Source organism: Apteryx mantelli, chromosome 27, assembly GCF_036417845.1.
Source record: "Apteryx mantelli isolate bAptMan1 chromosome 27, bAptMan1.hap1, whole genome shotgun sequence".
In the NCBI taxonomy this organism is placed as follows: Eukaryota; Metazoa; Chordata; class Aves; order Apterygiformes; family Apterygidae; genus Apteryx; species Apteryx mantelli.
This window is the reverse complement of record NC_090004.1, coordinates 6,985,909-7,011,321: the sequence shown is the minus strand read 5'-3', so window position 1 is coordinate 7,011,321 and position 25,413 is coordinate 6,985,909. Positions and strand designations below refer to the sequence as shown.

Below are 25,413 nucleotides of genomic sequence, written 5' to 3'. Positions count from 1 at the left end.
TACTCTGGAATATTCTGGTTAAGATCTGTTGTAGGAAAGTTGCGAGCAGCCTGTTGGACAGAAGGATAGACTCTTGCCCGTACTAAGCAGATTGTTTCCACAAATGCTTGTTCATTTATTTGCTATTTGTATTAATGGCTCATCAAAGCTCTAATCTTTATTCTGAGTTCAGTTATTGCTGTTGAAGGAGTATCCCATACTTCTAGTCCTGGAGTTGACTATTTTATTTTGTCATCTAGATAAAATGCTTGATTCCAACCAGATGGATGAGAGCTTCTCTGTTCCTGTTTCTAGTGCTAGAGAGAAGAGGCCACAACATGCATCCTGGAGATATGTGGAAATATCTGCAGCCCTTGGCTTTGCTTAAAACATTACTGTTGGGTTCATCCTATCGAAGCCCTGTGGATAAGAGTCTCCAGGCCAAAGTTCAAGTCCAAATTCTGCATGTAAAGCTCATTGCTGAGAATAGTCCCACCTGCTTGCTTTGGACTGGGGGTGTCACATTTCTTCTCTCATCTATTTCCTGATGTCTCCTACTGCCTCCTCCAGACCACTTTCCTTAGCTTGTGCAATGGCCAGTATTCAGCAAAAAAACAATTGGTGTTGCTGGATATTGATGGCATGAGTGCTGCAGAAGTAAGAGTTGTTCGTGACCCTTAATGATGCCATGTTACAGAAGGCCAGTTGCAGTCTGCAATATTGTCAAACTCTATCAACTTGTCATTTGGTATTCAAAGAAACATCTACAAATGTTTTTGTTTTTTTTAAATTATTTTTTCCCTTCCTTTTTTCTTAAAGCTAGCCCAGTGATGGAAGTGAAGTTAAGCTACTGCATGTGTGCCTTTGCCTAGCAACAGTGCCTAGCAACATCACGGCATCACTGCGAACCCAGCGTTAGGGACCGAGCTGCTGGCTGTCAAGGAGCCGGTTAGAATCGTAATTTGCGATGAAAGATCCTAGAGCCTCTTTTCACGAGGCTCGCAAAGCCTCCTGCTTAATTTCTTGACCTTCAGGCCTCCTTGAATACCTACAGACAGCTTTCTGCCACTGCCCCTCAAAAAGAAGTGGCTGAGAACTGCCTGGCAGTTTAACCTGTATATACCAGGTGGGGTTTTGAGGTGGTTTCAGAATTTAATAAGAGGACTGCATGCAGATCCCAAGGATTGGTCACGTCTTTAATTTTTCTGTGTGGAGAAGAAGCTACTATGCAATAATGTGTTGTAATCCTCCCCCATGAAATTCGCAGTACCTCTGCTTTTAAAAAAGAATTCAGGGGTGGTTTGGTATGGACTAAAAGACGACTGTTCATAAAGAGGGTGATAACATGCTCTCAAATGAAAACATTTCTTATTTTGAAGCCTGGTGTAGCTGTTTAGAAGAGAGAATAACAGTTAATTTGAAAGACGGAAAAGATGCAAATCTCTTGGGACCCACATACATTAAAACTTCATTGCAGAGCTATATAAAAATGTTTATATCGATATTAGCCTATTCTGTTATGTGGAAGGTGTAAGTTATGCCATATGAGCCACCTGTGTGCTGATGCAGCTGTCTGTACCAAAGGTTATATAAAAAAGCTCTCAGTAATGTGATCCTTATAATGACTGGAATATCTGTGCTGATACAAAACCTGCATGTGAATCAGACTGTGGTAGAGAGTGATTATCATGTTATTTGTCCTCTGTCACACAGCTTGTCATTTATACCAGTGGCAAAGTAGGTATGAATGGTACCACTTAAACTCCACCTGTGTGTATGTAAGAATAGGAGTGGAAGGAGCAGCTACTGCTTGTAGCTGAGAAGATGCCAGAGTAAGAAAACAAATTGTTTTCAAACATGTTACCTACTTAACTACAGGTAACTGAGCCTTTTTTTATCTTGGTCGAAATCACCTTCCTTCTTGAAATAGCCACATAGATACACAGCTTGAGTATACATCAGGCTTACAGCTGTTTGCTGAGCATGTTAACCAGTTTGAATCCAAGTACAAAAATGATTGGAATGGTCTAATTTCCACAGTTAACCTAGTTCTAGGGGGGAGGAAAAGCTGCTAATGGATTGTAAATGGGAAAAAGAGATCAAGTTCTCTTCTGTTTAGCCACTTTTAGAAGGTCAGAGTTCAGGCTGTCAGTGAAGATGGGAAATTTGTTAATTTTTCTGAGATGTTAGTTTCCTTAAGACCTTACTTTGCTGTGCAGGAGTCAGATAGCTGTTGTACTCCAGAAGTATGTGACAGAGCCTCTGCTCTTGGCAGCTCAGACTTTAGGTTGTAGACAATTATCGGCAAATACGCACTGATGAGGGTGGAAGGGAGGTAAGTGGGAAGAGCAGTGTCTACTGGGAACGAATCCAATTACAAAGTCTACTGGGAATGATGCACACTTTACTCTTGATGCATCTTGCCCAGGTTTGTTCCTCAACAATTCCTTTGACTCAGTTGGCAGACCATAATCTCAATTAAATCTGTATTTGCAGTGCATAATGTGCTTCTGCAGTAACAGAGGGGCAAGACTTCTAAGTCAATGAGGTCTGCACTGGGAAGTGGGTCCACTTCTCTTGGGAACTGTTTTGGAAGAGAAGACTAAGAGTATGCTTAAAGCAGTGGGGATTTTGTAGCCAACTGTGGCTGCTTAATTTGTTTTTAAAGTGTTTAAAACCTTTGACTCTTCCTGGGGTATTCAGTGCTTGTTTCTTTAAATCTTAATCAGTTAACATATTTTAGCTAAGGCTTCTTAAAGCCCCATTTGTCAGGGCAAGTCCACAGTGACTTGTGAAGTGCAGCAGAAGAACAGATGTCCTTCATTCTAATGCAAACAAAGGGCATATGAAATAAAATACTGAGCATCACTTTTGTCATAGCACAGAAGTGCGGGTAGTTAGAATGGAGTACAGCAAGGAACCAGAGCAGCATAAACTGAATTGGTTGATTTGGCCTGCTTAATGAAAGCCTGCAGCAGTGGGTGGCAGGCTCTGTAGCAGATGTGTGAATCTTGAAATGAACACTGCTCGCTGGACAGATGAAAGCTTGTCTCTCGCTGGCTGCTCGGAGTGCATTGGTAGTGCAAGACTCCTGCCTGCTACCTCGTAAGGTTCCCCCCTTGTCATCCACAGAGCAAGTTGCTAGGCTTTTTTATGCTCGTCTGAGACAGGGTGGTCAGTTCACGCTAAATGCTGATGAGAGGACAGAAGAGCAAGGGACTCTTGTAGCCCTGTCTCTGGCATGGATTTGCGATCAGCAAGCATGTTCATGCAGTGCAGTACAGTGCTAGAGATTCTCCTGGCTTCTTACAGTGCTGCTGTCTCCTTGTGGCACAGTGCTGGGGAGAGGCCAGTTTGCATGCTGGTAGGGTGCAGTGGTGCTAGCTCTGTGTTGTGTTCAGCTTGTAGTCAGACAAACTGCAAATGCTTCATGTAGCCATACCACTGACTTTGGATTTGCATGATGTTTATTGCATGGAATAAGTGGGAAGAAACACAGATCTTCAGTTTATGTGAGGAATCTTACTCCAGAGTCCCTTACTCTGGTTTCAAGCAGATACGAAAGGATGCCAGTGTGGCAGATCTCCACTAGTAACTGTGCTGGTGAAGCCTGATCCTGCTTAAAGCAGGGTAAGCTATAGTACATTTGCCTTAGTGACAGGATTCCTACTCTTTGTTCATTGCTGAAAGGTTCAGGGTTTTCTTTCTTTCTGTGTACACGCCTTGCATCAACAAACTCTGCCTGGCTAAACAGGATCTCTCTAGGTCAGTAGAGCGTGGAAACAATCTCATCTTTTGTGATGCAGGCAGAGCCATTTCACTGCTTTGTTTTACGCATGCGTATTTCGGGAGTCTTCCAGATGAAGCAATCAATGTGGTCTTTGTCACCATGTTTTCAGGGAAGATGGTGAAGGCTGAGATTTGGTGAAAAGATACTAAAGCATTCTGTGTGTTGTGCAGTAATTGGTAATTTAGTAATTGAAATCCCTCATCGGTGTTGGCCAAGCAAGGTTGTTTTTGTTATGCACATTAAAATGTTTTCTAAGGTTGTATCCAATATCCGCTAGATTTTGGATGAGATGGTGTGTGTGACATATGGTATGTGCCTGCCTGTGTGTCTACAACTAGCGAAATTGAGCTAGAGGAAAGAAAATGAGATCTTTTTTTAAGATCTCTTGTGAAATATTCAGGAAAATATGTATTCATTAATGTATCTTGATAAACATGGATTTCTCAAATGTTTCCTTTGATACTGCTTAGATTATCAAGCATGTGTTAGAGGGAATTTTCTTAGATGCTTATTAAAATCAGATGCATTCCTGCTGTGTTCATCAGTGTATTTTTGCATCGTTTTGTCTATCCATTTATGTAATGATTCATTCATACAGTAGCTCCTTAAAACAAGATGATCTAGTTTTGCTGGTTGTGCCATCTCTAATAGTAAAGCTCACTGTGTGTACTGACCATTTATTGCTCTCTGGAGCCTTTTGCCTTGGATGCCTCCATCCTGACCCTTAAATCCAAGTCCATGGTCAGCCACACTCTTGTTCACATCCTCGCTGGCCATGTTCCCCTGGCTGGTGGTGGTTCATCCCCTTGCCCCTTCCTTGCTGCTAACATACCTGGTGTTACCTACATCGGAGTACTGCTGGCAGGTCACAGCTGAGCTCAGGACTTGATTCCTCTAAGCATCATAAAAATATTAAAAATGGCTTCCATCTTTAAGACATTACATAGATAAAATGGGCAAACAATAAGGGAAAGGAAGTATTTCCTCAGTTTAAGATCCCATTTTACAGACAGAAAAGCCAAGTGACTTCCCTGATCGTCCAGCTTTCCTTGCTTGTGTTGGTTGGCTCTGGGGAAATGCAGGATGCAAAGAATGACTATAGGAAGAGATACTGAAGTACTTGGCTGCCAGACTTCCTGGATTTTTCAGAGGCGTGTTGTTGTTTGATGCTGGGTGTGCTGTAGGCTTGCTGTGGCTGAACAAGTAAAAGGTATTTGTATAAATTCTTACCTCCACATTCCATTTTGTTTCAATGACTTAGGTGCATTGGGGAAAAATATTCTGCGAATAAAGGGCTGAATTCTAGTCTCACCTACATGTTGTAGAGGGACTGTCAATGTTATACCAGTTTAACAAAGAACTGCCAATAAAAAATCATTTTAACATCTAATTTGCTGGAAAAAAAACTTGTCTGTATTCATTTGCAAAGAGGAGCTTTCTTAAATATTTTATATTCTTATGTCACTTTATACAAGGGATGTGCTTCTGATACCACATTTGGTCTTGTGATAAGCTTTGATACATGCCTTTGGGATAAAAATACACTGGTAAGAGTAGACCAAGCTGGGAAAAACGTTGCAAAGTTTTGGGGCTATTAGAACCTGAAGTTTTTGCTTTTGGGTAATCCTTAAAAAAAAAAACAAACAAACTGTTGGTCCCTGGTGATTGTTCCTTTGGCACCAGACATGACAATACAGCAGGAGATTTTCCGAGTGGTAGACATTGCAGGCTGTGTTCTCCCTTTGCTGCTTCTGTGAGCTTGTCCTTAGGGGCGTGAGAACATGTGTGCACCCATCTCTGTAGCCCTTTGTCTTCAGGAGAGTTGCCAGTTATCTTTTCCGTTTTTCTCTCATATATATGGAATTAGTCTAGATTTTTAAGTTCACAACTAGATAAGGTTAGAAATCTGTCATCTTTTATCGTGGGGAGGTTTTGTGGAAGGGCACCTACTGCTATTTGTTGTGTGAGATCAACTCTGTGCTCCAGCTGTGGAGATATTTTAGTTCCTTGAGACTTTGTCCAAAACCTCTCACCTGTGTTCCTTATGCTCCGTTTTGGTGTGGGACTTGGTAAGCAGTATTTGTATTACAGTAGCGCTTGGTGTGCCTACCTAAGATTAGAGAGCTTTTACATGGGTAAGAAAAAGAGGTATTGTATAGAAAGATGACAGGTTGTGTTTAAAGTTGCAAAGGAAGATCAACTGCAAAAGCAGGAATTAAATTCATAAAGCAGAACCATGTCTCCTAAATTGGTAATCTGCTATACATGCGTCGAGACCTCTTTGGGAGTTGTAAAAGGGCACAGAGGGCTGTGAATTTAAACTTCAGTTGTTAATTTCCCATATTGGGGGTTTACAAGACAAAGTTTGGGGAACTCTGCTCTTGGCTCCAGCACCTGGACTGAACCGACTCCCAAGCCAGAGTACCCTGTGGGTTGCGCCCTTGGCTGATGAGAGGGTGTGTTTTGCCACAGTAGTGCCTGGTTTTGGTGATCCTGCAGGATTGTGCAGATATTAATGATTTAAGACTGTTCAAGTTAAATGTTGTTGCAAAACGTTGAAGGGATCTGAACACTTGTTTTGGCTTGTCTTTTCTTTGCTCCACTTCCTTTTGTGGTGGGAGGGAGGAAGAAAAAAGATGAAGTAAGACAAACCCTTTGATTTCATTTGAAATACTTAGCAGAAAATGTAGCTTTCTTTAACCTACTGTATTGATAACCCTGAAGTAATTTTTTTTATTTTCCATTTTTAATCCTTAAGTCATCCTACCTCCCTCTTTAATAATAAAATGGAGTAGAATCCAATCTCCCTTTCTCCTCCCTCCATGCAAGTCTCCACTCCTAAATGCCTGCCACGTTTCCCAACTTGCTTTGGTTCTGTTTAGATTGTAAGCTTTTCAGGTGATAAAACGCTATATAAATCCGCAGGGATAAGCACTGTAAAAGTAGCTGAGAAAGACATAGCGTGCACCTGGGGAAGCCAGCATGACACTGCGTTCTCTTTGCTAACCTAACGGGTATGCGTTGTATGCACGAACGGAACAACCCAAGTCCTTACCAGCCGCGCAACGGGTAGTATGATCTTGGGTCCCCCCTGCATAGCGGTCTCAGTAAAAAAAAAGAAGTGTTGAGAGTCATGAAGTCCCTTCTGTTTTCCCAGCAGGGTCATTCCAGGGCATGGATGGAGCAAGCTGGCAGGGGATGGGCTGTGTCCGTTCAGCATGCCGTGCTGCACTCCGTCCTGTCCCTCTGTTACAACAGAGCCCTTCGACTGTAAGGGAAGATCTGGCAGCTGCTTTTATGACCAGCGTACTTGCTTAGGCAATTTCCATCTTGAGCAAACCAGGCATTACTTTCCAGCAGTTGAAGTCTCTGGCCTTGCAACATGTCAGGGGCCTGCAGTGCAGCTGTAGGACGGACATATGTGCAGTGTTGTGTTTCTGTGATTTCAGGTTCTGTCCTGCAGTGGCTTTTGATGTTACCTGAGACTGTGCATCTTTTCTCTCCGCAGCGTATCAGTTGGGGTGTGAGCTGGATTCAGTTAAAATGCATGTTCTTTGCCCTTGCGTTCTTCAGTGTGTTACTCCTGGCATTCAGAGGAAAAAAAGGCACTGGCTATCCGAGATGTAGATCATCCCCTTGATGTTCTTGAATCCACTGGATTTTGATTAAAAGTTACAGTAAATGGAATGTTTCTGCATTATTTATTACCCCAAAGGCTTTGATATAAGACTGTAGATTTAAGTTAAGAAAACTATGAAAAGGTGAATGCTTAGGGAAACAAGGTATGGATGTGTGAAGCATGAAGATACTTTCTCTGTTCATTTAAATTGTGTGAACAAGAGAGTAATAGCTAGAATGCAGGTGAGCTAGTTTCTAGTTGTGTTTCTGTAATGAGCTGGAAGTCTGCTATGTAAGGAAGCATTATTTCCAATAAATGTTTCAAAGCAGTAAACTTTGGGGAAAAAAAAAATCTTTTTTCTATTTAGGTGGTGGGTTAAGTCTGTGTTTAAAAAAAAAAAAAATTGGTGTTCTTTGGCATTAGCTGTTCAATTTAGGTGATGAGTCTTTACCATGCTCTTTTGGGGACTGTGTTTTTAAAAAGACATGGCTGAAGGAGCTGGCTGTGAACATTTCACAGCCCACTCCCAGCTACCCCCCTTTTCTAAGGCCCCTTCAAAAAAGGGCTCGTCTGTGCAGTCACGTGAAGGGGATGCTCAGCAGGGATCTGAGCTGCTGGTCCTGTGCTGTGGCGCATACCTCACGGGGAGAGCTGAGAGCGCCTTGTGAGGCTTCATGTGCGTCATCCCACAATAAAGCTGCAGTGCTTCTGCTCTAAGTTGGGCTACCTTAACTGTGTCCCCATCATTGAGTTCTTCCTTATTCAGTAAAGACCCCAAATGCACGCCCAAGGGTGTTAAAGACGTAAGAGCATTGCAGTTCTATTTTTGAATTAGGGTTTAGTGCTTTGGTTTGAAGACCTTTCTTTATGCAGGGGAGGTGAATGACTCTGGCTAGTAATGTAAATAGAAAAATTTGAGAAGTTGCTGATGTGTTACTGATGTATTAGCAGGATTTTGCCCTTGTTATTGTAGGCCAGAATGGAATGCATTTGTGTGTCTGCAGGATATGGATTTCAGTTTTATTAGGAAGGGTGTTTTTGTATTTACATTTTATCGAACAGGGTAGAACAATATAAAACAAAAGCATATCTGTGCTGTGCCTAAGTAACAGTAGCTAAACAAAATGACAATACCGAGCACTACTGCATTAAGGAGGAGACAGCCATGTGTCACTGATGATATTGCTGAGAGCAAGTTGGCGCATGTGATTTGGTATTTGTTCTTTTTGAAGTGTGAAGTGACCATACATCAGTGTTTGCTAAATTAGGTTTTGTTTCTGCTGAAAAACCAAAAGTGCCTCAACTTATGTTTTAGGAAGCACTTCGGAAATAAATTCTGCTCCGCCTCTCCAAAGTATAGCATCTTTGATCTTCAGATGGTGTAAAGCAGCATAGTTTAAAAGCTTCCTTGATTTAAACCAGCCATGGATCTGGTTTGGTAAGATTAAGGAATGGGAAGCAGGTGGAAGACAAAATGTTAAACATTGCTGAATTTTGTACTTTGTACCCACTTCCTTTGTGCTTGTAATGTCAGATACCACCTGTGTCTATTATTTGGTCTCTTTTGAAACTCGGAGAGGATTTATAGTGACAGTGTTTGAACGTACAATCTTTTGTGAGTCTGTGGAGCAGGTGAAATTCCAAACCAAGTGGTGAAACCCAGGTGCCAGGGACTTGAAGGGTGCAGCAGCCAAGGCAGTTCACTCCTGTATGTAAGTTTTGGTTGTCTGAAGGAAATTCCAAAATCTATCGCTAACAAATGCATTTACATTTACAAAGGAAGAGACACAAACTGGTCTATTCTGCCCAATATATGGTGGCTATCATGACTGGCAGTCATGAGATACTGAGTACAGGAGAACCAGTTATGCACTGGTGCTGAGCACACCACAGTCAGTGGCGTGTGAACTGTTCTGCTCCCGAACTTAAGTAGCCGTGTTAGGTTAGAAGGAGATCACTCTAAAGCAGGACTTAATAACATGAGAACAGTCCCAAGCTCCTGTGTCTAAGCAACTTTTGGACTCTAGTGTAAGCAAACCTCACACCGGCTTCTCTTTCCAGCAATGTAGCTTGTATTGTTGAAAGATATTTCAGTTCTTGAGTACATGGGCATTCTTCCTGCCCTCCTTGTAGCAGGAGGTTGTTTGATATCCTGAAGTTTGAGGGTTTTGCAACTTAACAATAACCACACAAAAAAAGCAAGTCTGGCTGCTCCTTGCTGCTTTAGGTGTCCAGTCATGTTAAGTTTTGTGGCATGCAGATTAACCATTTTACCACAAGTAGTGTATCTTTCTGCTAAAAGTGTGTTTTTTCTATGAGCATACTGCAAACTAAATATTTTGTCATTTTTTCCTCATGTGTCTGCAGCAGAAGTGAAGCTTATTAATCTGTTTATATTGTTCAAATGGTTTGTATTGCACAAAACAAATATTGTAAATCGAGACAGGTAAAGCTCACTTTTAAACTCTATCATTGAGGAAATGGTTGTGCCCCAGAAGGCTTCTCTGCCAAGTCCCAAGTCTTCCCAATTAGAGTGGGTTTTTTGGATTCTTCCCCCCCCCCCCCCCGAGGTTGTGATCCCTTTGGAGAAAGGCTATTTGGACAGTGCCAAACATGATTTTGTCTTCATCCTTGTCTCAAACCTTTAAGTGCTACTGCAATAAAATTATGTTGATGCTTTCATTAAAAAAGATACATCCTCATCATAAACCACTTTCCAGAATTGAAAATAGCAGGTTGCATTGGCAGTGTACTCATTAGATATAGCTGCATTCTCAGACTACTCAGCTCCATCACAAAATAGGACGTTTGCCCACAAATGCATATCCACTCATGAGTTTCAGGTTGGTGTACCTTTGGAAAGTGCTAGTCCCATGAATGGTAGTGTTAGAAGTTGGAATAACTGCATAAATATTTACACTGCCATACTGGGTCTTCTGGCAGATGACATCTGATCTTTGATATCTTTATGCATTTACCTTTTTCTTTCACCATTGCAGTTCTTGAGTAAAGATTGGCAAAGTGAGATGAAGTGCAGCCCTTTTGGAAGGGTTCTGATTCTTCTGATGTCAGGGTTGATGTTACCCTACAGCAGGTGTAAAGGAGGATGTTTCTGGGTACAGCTTGTCCTGTAACTGCTGTTGTTTCTTGCCATCCCCTCGCATGGCCCCATCAGAGATTGTTGATCTGATCCATTGTGGAAACTGCTACATCCCTGTTACTTGGGTAAGGTGTGGAGAGGTGCCTCATGTAAAACTTCTGGGTTGGAGAGAATGCTTCACAGACTTTGTAAGAATATTGTCCTCTACCAGGTACAAATTCATCTGAAACTTCTCAGCGCTGACTCTGATATTGTCTGTTTATACCTTTGTATTTATTCATGCTTTTGGGCCACAGGGATGAAGAGAATTGTTTTTGCAAGTCTTGAGAGGAGAAATGCAGTGTTTTCTTGTCAGGTACATTAGACTTTAGATAAGGTTTTTGGCAGTCTAGCTGGAGCTGAACTAACTCAAACCTGAAACCAAATTATAGAATATGCATAAATTCTCTTGAGCGTCCTGGATCTCTTTCCCATGCCTGCTGACTGTTTTCATCAGTGTCCAATATAAACCAAGTTCCCTACTATTACAGCTGATGAAGAATATATTGCTTTCCAGATTGTCATCTTTTGGGAAACTAATTTTTGTCTGCAATAAGCAGTTTTCTGTTAGCTGTGTCCAAAGCGCATCTTGGTCAGAATCACGAACGTGCAATTATTTCAGTAGATTGACTTGATATGTTATAGAACTGTGTCCTATTTTTCTGTTACATATTTGTTTTTCTTCAGCTAGTATCAGTTTAAGATGTACATTTTTCTGGCCTTTGTTCTTTGCTTTAATCACTAATTATGCAAGGACAGCATAAATTTATAGTGATCTGAAATCTTGTTGCCTTTCATATGACCTTGGAAGTGTTTGGAACAGTGTCTCTGACCTTGAATGTTTTCTGAACTTCATGCAGGATCAGTAGCTTTTGTACCATCAGGAAATGCAGAGATACAGCCTCTTTAATTTCCCAATTTCCTTTAATTGTTCTGAGGACATTACTTATGATTAAAATAAAAAAAATGCGCAGTAGAGACAGATTACATATCCCCACATTGCCTCCTGAATGACAGTCTGGGTGGAGAAAAGAGGATGTGATTGAATTTTAGAGAACTGAAGCTTTTGGATCTTTGGCAACCTCCAAGTTGTTATTTGGTTATTAAATCAGACCAGACCTAATTTTACCCCTCTGTGATATGGTAATATTCCCACTCCTGCGCAGTTTCCTGGCACCAAGCTGATGCATCCTTTCAGTGAACTCTGCAAATAAATGGGACTGAAGTGGAGGAGGGAGGTAGGTTTCACTCTTGTCCGTATTATGTATTGACAAAATGCGCTAAGAGGCAGATGCCAGGTGCCACAGAAATGCAAAGTACTGTTGTCTGCCTGTGTCAATGTGAGTTATGTGCCTAGCTCAGCTTTACTCCCCTTTGGAATATGGGGCTGTCCAAACTCTCATTGATGTAATAAACATGATACAAAAAGATTTTCTGGGTAGTAAATATGATTGACCATTTTAGATTCATAAAGGTGTGAGCTTCATCTTGCAGAGACAAGTCCCACTAAGCATTTTTGCACCAAAGTAGGTCAATCTAATTATAATTGGCTTTAATGAGCACTACTCTGCAGTTTTTTTACCTGTAGCTGGTTGGCACTCAGAAGTACAAATGCCATTGCTGCCTTTGAAAAAAGCTACCAGAAATCAAAAGAAGTAATTTCTAGTCTGATGCATTTCAACTTGAAAGCTTCAGTTATCTGCATAAACAGGGTAAACAATCCAGCATCAATAAGAAAAGCCAGAGCAATTGCAGGCAGTAATGATCAGCATCAAATACCTGCCATAGGATAAACATGAAATTCTGCTTTTGGTTTCACAACAGTTCCCTTGCGAACTGTCTGGAATGCAGCTTTGGTATAAATAGGAGCAATTCTGTTAAAGCCAGCAGGAATTATACCAACCTATGTTTGAGGAGACTTTGTCCTTGTGCCTCCAAAGAAGTTAGGTAAAGTAACAGTGAAGAGAGCAAAAATGACTAGGGAGAATTTTTGTGGTGTTTAGGCTGTTGCACACATGTATATATGTACATCTTTCTCCAGAAGGAAGAAAATCTTCTATATCCGGAAACTGTATATCATGGCAGTTGATCTTATCTTTGGGACAGAGTGTTCACAGGTACAGCTTTGGGGAAAGACAAATGGATTTGAAGGAGCCGTTAAGTATTTACCTGGTGGATGCAGTACTGGACTTCTGTCTTGGCAGATGTAGCTCTGGAGTCGAGGCAGCTCCTTAGGAATAGTGATGGAAGGCATCTGCTTCGCATTTAGCCCGTGTGAGGAGCTGAAACCTTTCAGAACTGGGAGAGAGAGAAAACAGAGCAGCCTGGGCAGCTTGTATCTAGCGAACAATTTTATTTTTTGTGTCCCCCATCAGGTCCAACGGGTGTGTACCACTGCTGCTGCTGACAGCTTTTGGCCCTGGGCTGTGGTCCGTACTGCTTTTCTGTGGTACCCTTGCCACTTTAGGATATGTGAACCAGAAAGACCATGTTGGAATATACCTTTCCTTTAACAGAGTCTGCATGGAAAGGCCCTCTATAAAACCCCTAGCTCTTGCCTGCTGGGAATTGGGGATAGTGAGCAATGTTTACTGGAAAGAATGTGGCTGGGGAAAAAAACTGATATTGCAGGAAGTTGCAAAGATTTTTTTTTTCTTTTTTATTACAAATAACTATCTGAGAACAGTTGGTTTATTTGTTAGAGCCTTTGAACTGCATCCTGCTCTTTGGACAGTTTTGCTGCTGACAGTTACAGAAAAGGCAGTCTCTGCTGAGGGGAGTCAGGGCACGGTTAGCTTCTGATTTTCTATTCAGTTTGCACGCAGTCTTGTCCAGACAGACTGCTAATTCTGTGACTCGGTTCCTCGGTTTCCCTTTTATGTATTATGTCTGCCACAACTTTTGGCCTTTCGAGGTGGGGGTAGTCAGTCTCTGTATGCGTAGCTGAGCCCTGATCTTAGTTTAGTCTTCTATCTATTACTCCAGTGCAAGTAATAGTAAAAGATAATCAACCTTGGCATTGTCATTCAACTATTTTGTGGCCTCTGAATCACTGATGTTTGAGGCACCCAGCGTTGTTAGTCACAGTTGAAATGGGATAAATCCCTAAATGTGCAATGTATATTGAAGAATATATTGGACTTGGTCTTGTGTGGCTTTGCCTCATAGGATGTGAAAGTGATACCTCTGAGTATTTCTGTTTCCCAGTTATAGTCGGCATCGGCTGCAATCCATCTGTTACTAGCACCTTGTGCTAGCAGCTAGAGGGAAGAATGCCTGGGAGATGGATATCTAGGGTTTGAGTTCCTACCAGATACTTTCTTGTGACTAAAATATTGCAGAATGGCTGCAGTTACTGGCAAAGCAAGCTGCTTCTTGCACCAGTTCCCTATTGCAGTGTGTGGTGAGACACAACCTTAGGGCGCTAGGCTTTCGTAAAGGTTTGGTATTGGTGGGAAAAAAACCTACTTGTCTTCATTTCCTTTCCAATGGTTGGAGCAACCTGCATCAGCCTAGCCGCAAAGTTGGACGCTGTGAATTTTAACTAGAGTGGGCCAAGTTGCCGGACATCCCCACTTTTGGTAGTTTTTATATAGCAGAATCTTAAACTGTGTATAAATTGTCCCATAGACTGTCTGCACCAGGAGATTTTTGGCTGGTATAGATCTGTGTAATAGCCTTGCTCTAAACAGGGAGGGTTCTAGGTGGATCTGTCGGGGTAGAGTCTGGGGGCTATGCTTTGGCTGCCCTGTGTATCCATAGGGAGTAAAGTGTAAGTTAGTGCAGAGCTGAAATTGTTCCAAATTAAATGGTGGGAAGGTAGAATGCTGGAAGGACAAAAATCCATCTTTAGACTTCGCGTTTCTCTGTTCTCCAGGACCAGGATCTAAGAACAAATTCGGTAGGAAGGATCCTGTGTGATCTGTTTTGATGATAAAGATATTAAACTTGTATCCTACACCCTCTTGACTTGTACTTTTGTCTTTTCTTTTGCCAGCCCAGAACTGCAGTCACATTTTGCAGGGCCCAAACGGAACAATACAGAGTCCAGGCTTTCCATATGGATATCCAAATTATGCAAACTGCACGTGGACAATCACTGCCGAAGAGCAGAACAGGATACAGCTTGTTTTCCAGTCCTTCGCGTTAGAGGAAGATTTTGATGTATTATCTATCTACGATGGACTGCCTCAGCAGGGGAATCTGAGAACAAGGTACAGCATTTATAGCAAACAGTGATGTTTAACCATGCTTGGATTTCTGCTACTGGGATTAAAGTGTTTAGGTTGGAGGTTTATGCTGCAGTAAACTGGGAGTGCTTCATGAACAGTTCTTGTAGCTGTTTTGATTTCATATATTTGGTAAGGTTTGAAATGTTTCTCTGAATGCCTGACAGTAATGATTTATCACGAGTCATTGTAGACATTCAGAGAAGTTAATAAGAAAATGGAGCACGAGGAAAGGAGAGCTAATGTGCAGAGGAGCTTCCCTCAATCCGAGAGATTCTCTTGAGTGGGAGGGAGGATGGATAAAGCAATGCACGTGAATGCAGGAAGCCTGCGTTTCAGTTTGTAGCTCTGCCAAATACTCTGTGGGTGCCTTTGGGTAACTTCCTAACTTGCAGTCAGCCCACCAGTTGGGCAAGGATGATACTCTCGCATCTGTCTATGCTGTTACATCTCTAGGGATAAGGAGTTATCAAGTAATAAATGTTAGCATGAAGCCTCTGCATGGATGCTGATCTCTGAGGCTTTCAGGTACTGTCTTAATATTAGCAATAAGATAAATAGGCTAATTATGAAAAATAATGTATTGCAACTGTTACATGATATGTTAGACTTCTGCCTTTGAAGGAGTGGCAATCTCAGACCTCTAGGTCTGCGGTGTAGGTGAAATCATCATGGTGACTTGTGACATGACTGTAGCTTCCTGGGGTGGTAAGTTGCAGCTGATATCTGATAGTAATGTATTCAAAAAGTAATAGAACCAATCAATAGTAGTGGCAGCATTCAGTGTTGCAATCACTTCCTACTAAAGACACTCCAATCATGGACAGTTCTGTAAATTAATTTTACTTCAAACCACTTCAGTTTAGGACAAGTCCATTGACTTCATAGTGTCTCATCTAACCCAACTGGAAGATCTAAGTTAAGGAAACAAATATCGGTGAAAATCAGCTCTTTATGTAGATTATTTTAGTTATGTAAATAAATCATATCTTCATCTTGCAACTGTACTTGAGAATCATCCTAATTATGGGACCTTATCACTTAATCAGGAAGCAGAATAGTGCTTTGCTTTGGGTATTATGTAAAGGATGCCTACATCTGATATGCAGTTCTGCTCAGGAAACTTTCATGAACAATCAATGCTGCTCTTGCACTGAGAAGCCCCCTGGCAAATTGTTCTGCTCATCAGCATTGCCAGACGTTTCCTTTTGCCCTCTAGATGTCAGTGAGAGGTTTTGCTGAAGAAGCAAAATCCATGAATGAAATTAGTTCAGAAGTAGGGTCATGGTGGAGTAAATTAGTAAAATACTGTAGACAAGTTGCATTCAGGTATTATTCTGAATACTCTTTGCTCGTAAGCATGATATGATTGTAGATGAAGTAACATCAAGGACATCTTAATACAGTCCGTCAGTACAACAAACTTATGAGATATAGCTTAGATACTGTGCTGATAACTTGTAGCCCTGCGTTTTGGGGAGGAGGTGAGGGAGACAAATCAGGTTCTTTCTCTGCATCTCTGATGAAATCCACGTACAACTTAGGCGGATTATAAGCGTATATAAGTTGTGCTCTGGGTTTTATCCCACAAAGCAATTTTGAGGAATTGGTTTTATCCCTGATGAGTAGACAGGGAGTGTTCAGGGAGTGGGCTATGTTTAATACAATGGAGGACAGCAAAATGGGAAGAAAAAGGTATCAAGGTGAGCATTACGAAGTGGGACACTTTGTAAAGGTCTGAAAGCACTTACCGAAGACTTACAGAGATAAAGATATGGGCTTTTATATGATGGACACTTGCGTTCTTCCCCTGGACGTTTCTAGAATAGTGATTTCAAAACCTGGAACTTGCTGCTCTGTGCTGTTTGGTGTCTCACCTCCTTGTTCAGCTAATATTTTTTGTACATCAATCTTACCTCATTAAACTCTGTAGCTGTTGCTCAACATTGGCCTTTCTTTTTTTTCTCCTTTTTTCTTTTTTCCTTTGGCTATCAATTTTATGTTTTTTTCCTCAGACTGCTTCCCAAATGTACTCCATTCATCATCAAAGTGCAGCACTCGAAGATGGATGACCATGTGTCATTCATCAAGACTCATGCTACCATGAGGCAGGCCAAAATAAGCTGTAAGCAAGTGCAAAGGGAGGGAAGAAAACCTGCTTCTGTGGGGAGAAGGAAGCTGTCTTGTTAAATGTAATTAAGGCCTATCAACAGAGCAGTTAAGAAAGAGACAGGAACTGTATCTCTTTGCCTCTCCCACTCTGTTTGCTCACTCCCTCCCTCCCCCCCCCCCAGCCTTTTACCATCACACCCATTTTAATAAGCAGGAGGTCTTTTTAAATAGAATTAGAGCTTTCCATATAGTGAGGCAGATTCTGCAGGTGGTATCAAAAAACATGAATAAGATGAGGGAACTTAGTCTGGGAACTGACCTGCTGGAAAGCAGCTTTGTGGAGAAGGACCTAGGAGTCCTGGTGGACAACAAGTTGAACATGAGCCAGCAATGTGCCCTTGCAGCAAAGGCGGCCAACAGCATCGCAGGCTGCTTTAGGAAGATCATTGCCATCAGGCTGGGGGAGCTGATCCTTCCCCTCTAACTCGGCACTGCTGAATCTGGAGTGCTGGGTGCAGTTCTGGGCTCCCCGGGACAAGACAGAAATGGACATACAGGAGTGAGTCCAGTGAAGGGCCCTAAAGATGACTGAGGGGACTGGAGCATCTCTCGGAGGAGGAGAGGCTGTGAGAGCTGGGACTATTTAGCCTGGAGAAGAGGAGGCTCAGGGGGATCTTACCAGTTTGCATAAATATCTGATGGGAGGGTGAGAGAAGATGGAGCCTGTCTGTTCTCAGTGATATGCAGTGGAAGGACAAGAGGCAATGAGCACTCATTGAAATACAGGACTTCTCTCTATCTCTCTCTCTTTCTCTATCTCTAAAAAACAAAGACAATCCCAACCTGGTTTTACTGTGAGGGTGGACAAATGCTGAAACAGTTTGTGCAGAGAGACTGTGGAGTCTCCATCTTTGGAGGTTTAAAACCTGATTAGACAAGATCCTGAACAATCTGAACTAGCCAACCCTGCTCTGAACAAGGGGGATTGCCTAGATGATCTCCAGAGGTCCCTTCCAGCCTCAGCTGGTCTGTTACTCTGTGACTTGTAAGAGGACAATTGAGTTTATTGTTGAGGGTCACTGATTTGTTTCAGTACATCATGTCTGCTTGACTGAGAAAACAGAATGATCTTGGTGTAAATGAGTGGGTTACCTGTTGGTGAAGTTACTGTGTGTTGAGGGATGGAGAATGGTTAGTCTTCTCAAAACCCTGCTGCTCTATTTAAGCCAGACATTACTGAGCGCTCCTGTAGCCTGATCTGTCAGTGTCATGTCTATATGCATTTCTGAGAAGGGGTTAATAATTCTGTTCGTCCTGTGTTGGCAAACACCCTCTTGTGTTGCAATTTAATGTGGTGTGAAAGTTCCCTAATAGAATAAGAACAGACTTAATCCAATGAGACATTTGCTAATAAACTGCTTTACTGTATATTAGGGAATTTGCATTGTGTGTTTGTGATGAGTATGTGAATATTAAATGCGTTTTGGTGTCTTAATTTAACTATCCAGGGCTGTTGTCATTTTTCAGTGCCATGACTTTGCCTTGTTTGCTGAAATCAGAGTATGTTTCTGAGTCCTTGCTTCTTGAGCTTCTCACAGGTAATTCTGTTTTTTCCTACTGCCATACACTGGCTTTCAGCAGGGACTGTTATAGCAGAATCTTCTTTGAATACAGACTACAGTGATGACTTGTAGATTTTTCTCTTCCTTGACTTGAGTAGGAGAGCTGCGTGTTTTCAACAATACAGATAAGATTTCTAACTACCTCCAATGCCTGCATGTGCCTTCCCTTCTCTTGAGCAGTGTTTGTGCGTTAAACCAGAGCAAGCTCTCCCAAATGCCCATCCTTCAAGTTCCTAAATATTCTGAACTGCCAGTGGGACCAGAGGGACACGTGTGGAGATCTGAACTGAAAACTGCAGTTGCTTGAGAATACTTTTTTCGCGTATTCCCATTGTGCTTTGCTGATTGTGTCATTGTTAAGAGGATGCTCCAATCAGGTTGGTTTCCTGATTGGTTTCCCACAGTGCTGGGCTTAGAAGCTCTGCAGAGACCTGACTAAAATTTGAATATTTGGAGTTATTTATGGATCTGAGATAGCTGTGGGATTTGGGAGACTCTTTGCACCCTTTTGGGTCTGACTGTTATGTGATATAACAAGACAGAGGTTAACAAAAAAAAAGTATCAAACAAGGAAACCCACATGATATCTTCAAGCTTTTTCATCTGATGCTGATAATTTACAGGATGTTCTTAATGTAAGAATCCTAAACTAGTTGCTAACTTCCTTATTTGAAGTTTCAGGCTGGCACTCAGATACAAGGAAAAAATATTTACAATACATCTGGTAAGTTGGTAATTTCACCTACCTACACTTGTTTTCCTGAAGGGAGCCAAAAAGACAGAACAGGCATCCATGTGAGAAAATTAGATAATAGATCACTTCACCTCACACAAACTGTGTTTGAAGTCATGGCTTTTTTGCCTTGTCAGTGCAGAGCTGTCCAGACCCATGGACTCAGGAGGAAGTTTCTGCTATGACAGCTGCAGATTTGATTTTGAGGGTGTAGCATGAAGGAAGGAGGGTTCAAACCACACAGGTTGGTTCTTCAGCTCAACGTAACTGAGTCCAGCACTGTTGATCTGGCCTAGCTCTGGTGACAGGTTCCAGAATAACTTCTGTGTGCATCAGAAGTCTCTTGTCAGATCTGTGGATGGCAAATACTAATTATTTAGAAGAACAGCCTTAATGGGACGAGCTGCACTTGTTTTACTTCAGAGTTGAAATCCATGGTGCTGTGGATATTCCCCTCTAAATGTAATAAGATTTTCATCTTCTAACTTCAAATTCAAAAATATTTTATAACAGTGATATCAGAGGGCCATGCGTTGGTCTAGGTCTTATTGTGATGAGCACTGCGCTGCTCATAGTGAACAGGCAGTTCCTGTTCAAAACATCTTTTAATCTAAATAGGCAAGAAAAGGCAAGACAAAAGAGGAGCAGCTCACTCAAGATCATGCAGCTGGTCAAAAGCTGAGTTGGAGAGAAAGGTCAGATTTCCTAAATAAGGATCTATTAATAAGTACTCCCAGCTCCCTATGCGAGGCTGGGACCACCTTCTTGTTGGCTAAGTGGCACTGTAAGAATGGGATGTGCGATCATCTTGCATGTTTTGGAGGATGTGCAAGATGCAGCAGGTTTATGTGGCCTAACTGGTTATGATTGCAGTAGCAACCAGAAACCTTGTCAGAGAACATGAACCATCTTCAGTCCTTTCAGTACAGGATCCAGCAGTCAGAAATGTTTCTATTTAAACATAACATACTTTCTTTTACTATTAATCAGAAGCATTTCCATCTCATTAAACCAGAAAAGTAACTTGCCGAAAGGTGGTCTAAAGAAAGCTGCAATGTATGTGTTAATACTTTATTTTTAGTAAGCTCTTAGGATAAACACCCCTTGGATAAACCTGTTCATACTAAAGAATTTAAACCATATGGTGTTATCCATACTATAGTAGTACACAGAGGTCCCAATGGGAACAGAGCTCCACAGTGTTTTGACACTTTGAATTTATGCTCAGATTAGGACTAGTCAATTTAGAAAATGTGGTTTGTTTGTTTATTTTTGCTTCTAAGGAACTTCTAAAATTACCCTAGAAGGGCTGAGGGATGGGATGTGCGTTCTTCACTGAGAGAGACTGTTCTGCGCTTATTCCCTGACCCATGGCAGGGATAACCTAAACTGAAGACACGTTGTTGCAACCTGTGAGCTTTGTTTCACATGTAACATGGAAATGTTAGGCGGCAATGATCAAATGATACTGAATTTATTTGTCTAAGAAAATTTGAGCCAATCAAGAAAAATAAATGAATCCTTTTATAGCCAAAACTTCACTGCTGCAAACTGATGTATTTCCTCAGAAGTGACTGGGAGGTGCGTAGGTACGCAGCTGCGAGAACTGCCCCCCTTCTCATGGCTCCCTGGAATGTGTGGTGGTAGAGAAACACAACAGGCTCTTACTTAAAGCCCGGAGGAAATCTGCACTACTTTCAATTGGTGGCACAGAATAATTGTTGTCTTCTAGCTCACACTTCAGTACTAGTCACAATTTTCTGTTAAAGTTGGCATTGCTTGTTAGAGGGAGTTACCTGTTCTGAAGGATGACTGAAGAGTGTTCAGAGGAAGATTACCATCAATGTGCTGCATATGCAGTTGAAAACCATGCAGTCTCTTTGCCGTATTTACTTGACTGAAAGGTTAAGTATTTTGCTTCATCTTAATACTGTGTAATACTACTGATAGGAGATGAATTATCCACTGGGGTGACCTATTTACAGATGCAGAAATACTGTATCTTGTTTCTTGTTGATAACCTGATTACAATTTTGAAAAATTGGTTTGGGTGACTTGTACTTCATCATGGGAGGGGAGAAGAAGACAAAGGGAGAAGTGAAGGAGAGAATTCCCCCCCGTGCATGACACATGTCCTTGCTTCCAAAGATGCAAAGCTGGCTAGAAGTAATGTTCTGAGATTCTGGCTCCATCCACAGAAGAATGCAGGCAGAGCAAATTCACTTTCTAATAAGTAGCAACAGTTTATCTATTCTCTCTGGTCAATTTAAAATACCTCTGTTCATGCCGTTTACATTTATCATGCAGATCATGCATGCAAGGCATGATGTTCTTGCTTTGCAGATGAGGAGATTGAAATAGAGGCCAAACACATGGGGCTGTTTGGGATTTGTAATATTGTGATCACAGGGCAGGCGTGTGGATTCCTGTAGTTTAACTGGGACCGTGCTGTGTTGACGTTGTGGAAGGATGGGTATTGGATGTGCTGGGATTCGTTCTGTGCTGCGTTGACTAAGACTTACAGAAATTCCTGGAGGAATAGCATTTGTCATCTAACAATACGCAAAACTATTTTATATTAGGATTTTGAGAGTCACCTTTAGTCACATAACATAGTCCTTTGTAATTACCTCAGGTGTCCAAGGTGACTGCAGTTCTTTTTACTAAGGGTAAGGATAAATGAATAAAACTGAGCGGGCCAGCTAAATCCTTCTGTCATCCCTAGTCAGCTTCAGAATCCTGCCTCCCTTTGCCCTTTAGCGCGGAGTCTTTTGTCACTTTGCATTAACTCCCTGGAAATAAAATAAGCTTATATTCAGGCTCTCTGCTGTTTAGAATAAAGTATGTGCAGTTTTATTTCTGAGAGGATACTCATTTCAGCTGCTCCAGCAGCATTAAGGGCCTTTTGCCAGTGGTCCTGTCGTATTGTTTGGGGGAAGTGCTGAATATTTAAACTTTATCTGTGAGATAATTGATGGAACCAGATCTGAATGCCCAATAAGAGCTAACGGGGTTAATGCAGCTGCATCTAGGGCTGTTCCATTTTGACAGGCTGTATTCAATTTTTCCTTATTAGGACAATGTTTATCAGGATGAGGGATATAAGCTAATAGTGAAATTGGGGTGGGAGGGTTTTCCCTGCCACCTTGCTGACAACAGGCTTAGGATGAGGCTTGAGGCTGATTTGAGCTTTCTTCAGCCAGTTAAGCAGATGGAGAAATAGGGTGGTTGAGCAGCTTTTGGTCTTGGTTTAAGAGTTAAAGGAACTGCTCTCTCATGACATTGCTTGTATTGTATAAGAAAAGTTATCTGTGGTAGGACCTTCCCTTGTGCTGTTGCCTGTGCCATACCTGATATAACAGGATCTTACTGAAAACTGGAATCTTTTATTCATGCCCACTGAGTAAATATTAATTGGGGAAGTAATTTCCTTTCTGGTGGTTATTCTGCCTTTTGTCTATCAGACTGGAGTTTCTTCCAGGTAGGACTATTCCTTGCTGTGTGTTTAGTACGATGGGCTGTCTATTGGACCTTAAGACATTACTGTTGCACAACTAATAATAATCTGTTTTCAGAATTGTTTTTGTGCTCTGTTTTCCTTCTAAATTGTCGAGTAACCATGTTAACGGGTAAAATCTAACAGCAAACCTTGACAGTGACTCTTGCTTCATATTAAGGTATGCTGGGTATAGAAAGATTTTCTATAATTAGACAATATCCAACAGATTTAATTAAGACTGAGCTGAAATGTTCTGTTTTTGATAGATCTGTGAACACTGAATGCCATTAGTAATTGAGGTAGATTTTTAAAGGTAGTTTTCAAAAGTATGTGGAAATTCTGCAGTGTGGTGGTGGCCTTACAATTTTCCATGCCCAAGCTGACTCAAGTTATGAAAACCTCATTCCTTAGGTATTTAGCCATGGGGGGAAGGAAGGGGAAATGCCCATGAAGTGCTGTGCTGCAGGACGTCTCTGTGTTCGCTGGCCGGTGAAGTCTGGGAGGCACCCTGAGCGGTCAGGAGTTGTCCTGGACTCTACTTCCAACCTCTTGTTGCTTTGTGTTACATTTCACTCTTCAGCTTTTCCTTTCCTTCGTGCAGTTTATCTGTGTTCTCTGCCAACATAGGGCTTTGTTGTTGATAATTTAGAGCAAGTCCAGGGATTTTATATCCCTCTCTAGATTTCTGTAGCTGATGCTTGGTTTTACTTCAAGTTGACTTCTGATACAGTCATTACAAGCCTTTTAGGTAACAAAAGCAGAGCGCAGTGAAGTCTGAGTGTGATCTGATTTATGGTCACTGCAGACCCTGCAGTGCCCACATCTACAGCATTCCAGGTAAAATATATCTGCATGGTGAGCTCTAATAGATTTAATGGGATTGCTGCTTTCCTCCTGTTCCTGATCAAGGCTGGCTTATGATAAAGAGAATAGCTGCCTGCTCTTCTACTACTAAATGTTTTAAACAGAGAAGTTTGTTGTCTTATTATGTATGTATATAATGTTTGAGATGATGTGGTCACAGACATTTTTAGTTTTCATGAATCATTACTTGTTTTAGATATGGAACTTTTTATTCTTTTAGCAGAAGTGGCAATTTACAAAGCCGGGGGGAAGGTTAGGGGTCAGAGCAAGTGAGATTGGATTTTTAGCAGTGGAGGGAGAGAAACTGAACTAACCCACAGCAGTTGTATGGTGTTTCTCATTTCTAGATTATCGAATGCTTTGAGAAGGTGCGGGTCTACAGTATTGCCTCTGCAAGAGGAGGGGGGAACGCAGCACAGGAGTTCAGTGAATTGCCTTAGGCTGCACAGTGAGTTATTAGCTATTAGTTATTAGTTGCCCAGTTCCAGTGTTACTGGAACTGTATGATGAAAAGAAACGACTGTGATCTGATCCTGCTTGCATAGGAGTCTGTACAAAAATATTTTGACTTTATTAGTACAGAATGAGGTCTTCAGAAATAATTTCACTTGTCAATAGATATTGACATCAGTTAACACCAAGATCACCACTTTCTTCATTGATAACTAGTGTGTGTCTTCCACAAAGAGGATACAGTGGGCTGTGCACTAAGGCCATGGAAGTGCAGTTTTCCCAACTGTAAAATGACCTCATAATGTTTTATTTTGCAAGTTAAATATGATCTGCAAAATGTTTAAAAGGCTCCAGTTGGAGGGTCTGCTTGTTAGGGTGGGGAAAGAGTGTTAAAGTACAAAACAGATATAGTTCACAACCATGACTTTTTTAATGCCTTTTTCTGAAAGGAGGAAAAATATGTGCACTTCTGTTATCTTTTGAATCCAGTGAATCTTTAGGTCAATGAAGTATTTGTATCTCACTTTTAAGGTCTGACCTTGAGAATTTCTCGGGCAAAGCACCTCTTTAGTTGGTGTGTATTTCCCTTTTATCAAAATTAATGAAGGTCTACAGGAGATGATACGATCTTACAAGATCATTGAAGATGCAATGAAATTGTGAAGTGCTATTGCTTGCAATCTGGAATAGAAAATTGACAAATCTTCGGTTCCCATTGACTCTATTTCATTATACTCCTGTTGGGCTGCAGAGGGTGGCAAGGTTCCCTTCAGACTATTCAGAATTGGATTTTGGTGTGCTGCAAGAGCAACTGCTGACATCTGGTCCTTTTTCTTAATAAAGAATGTAAATGTCTTTGCAGTTTTGTAACTGTTTCAAAACCATAAAGGCTTGTGCTATCCAAAGATGCGATGATTGTCCTTATATGTTTAACTGTTTTGTAACAGTTAGGCCTCTAGTGCATTAGTAGTGCTATACTAGAATAAAAGGCTTAGGAAGAATGTGTATATTTTCATTTGCACTGTTTTGTATTATATTGTCACTGATCCACATGTAAAATTGAAGTGTGAAATGCTGTTTTGTTTAGCATTTTTTAAATATAATAGTTTCTGACTATTGAAATCAGGGCCTTCAACTATGTAGGTGCGTGGCAAGGCAGCCTCTGACTGAAGTGTTTACTGTTCCCGGATTTGTGGCAGTTAAAGTATGAAAGCAGAAAGAAGCGACTAACACAAGATTAAACAGTGCCACACAGGTCAAACAGGCAGAAGCCATGGGATTTGTTTCAGAGATTTTCCCTATCGTCCAACACATCTAAAAATCAAATTTTCTATTAATTTAACTTCTCTGACCAGGAAGGACAGCTTGTATTGT

At 41.4% G+C, this 25,413-nt stretch overlaps 1 protein-coding gene across 1 annotated transcript in view; it reads left to right on the top strand.

The window, feature by feature from the left end:
- The window catches only part of CSMD2 (CUB and Sushi multiple domains 2), a 334,099-nt gene that overhangs the window by 16,261 nt on the left and 292,425 nt on the right, over positions 1-25,413 (top strand). Inside the window, 1 exon segment of the mRNA XM_067311607.1 lies at positions 14,525-14,741. Within this exon segment, the coding sequence (XP_067167708.1) occupies positions 14,525-14,741 (217 nt within the window).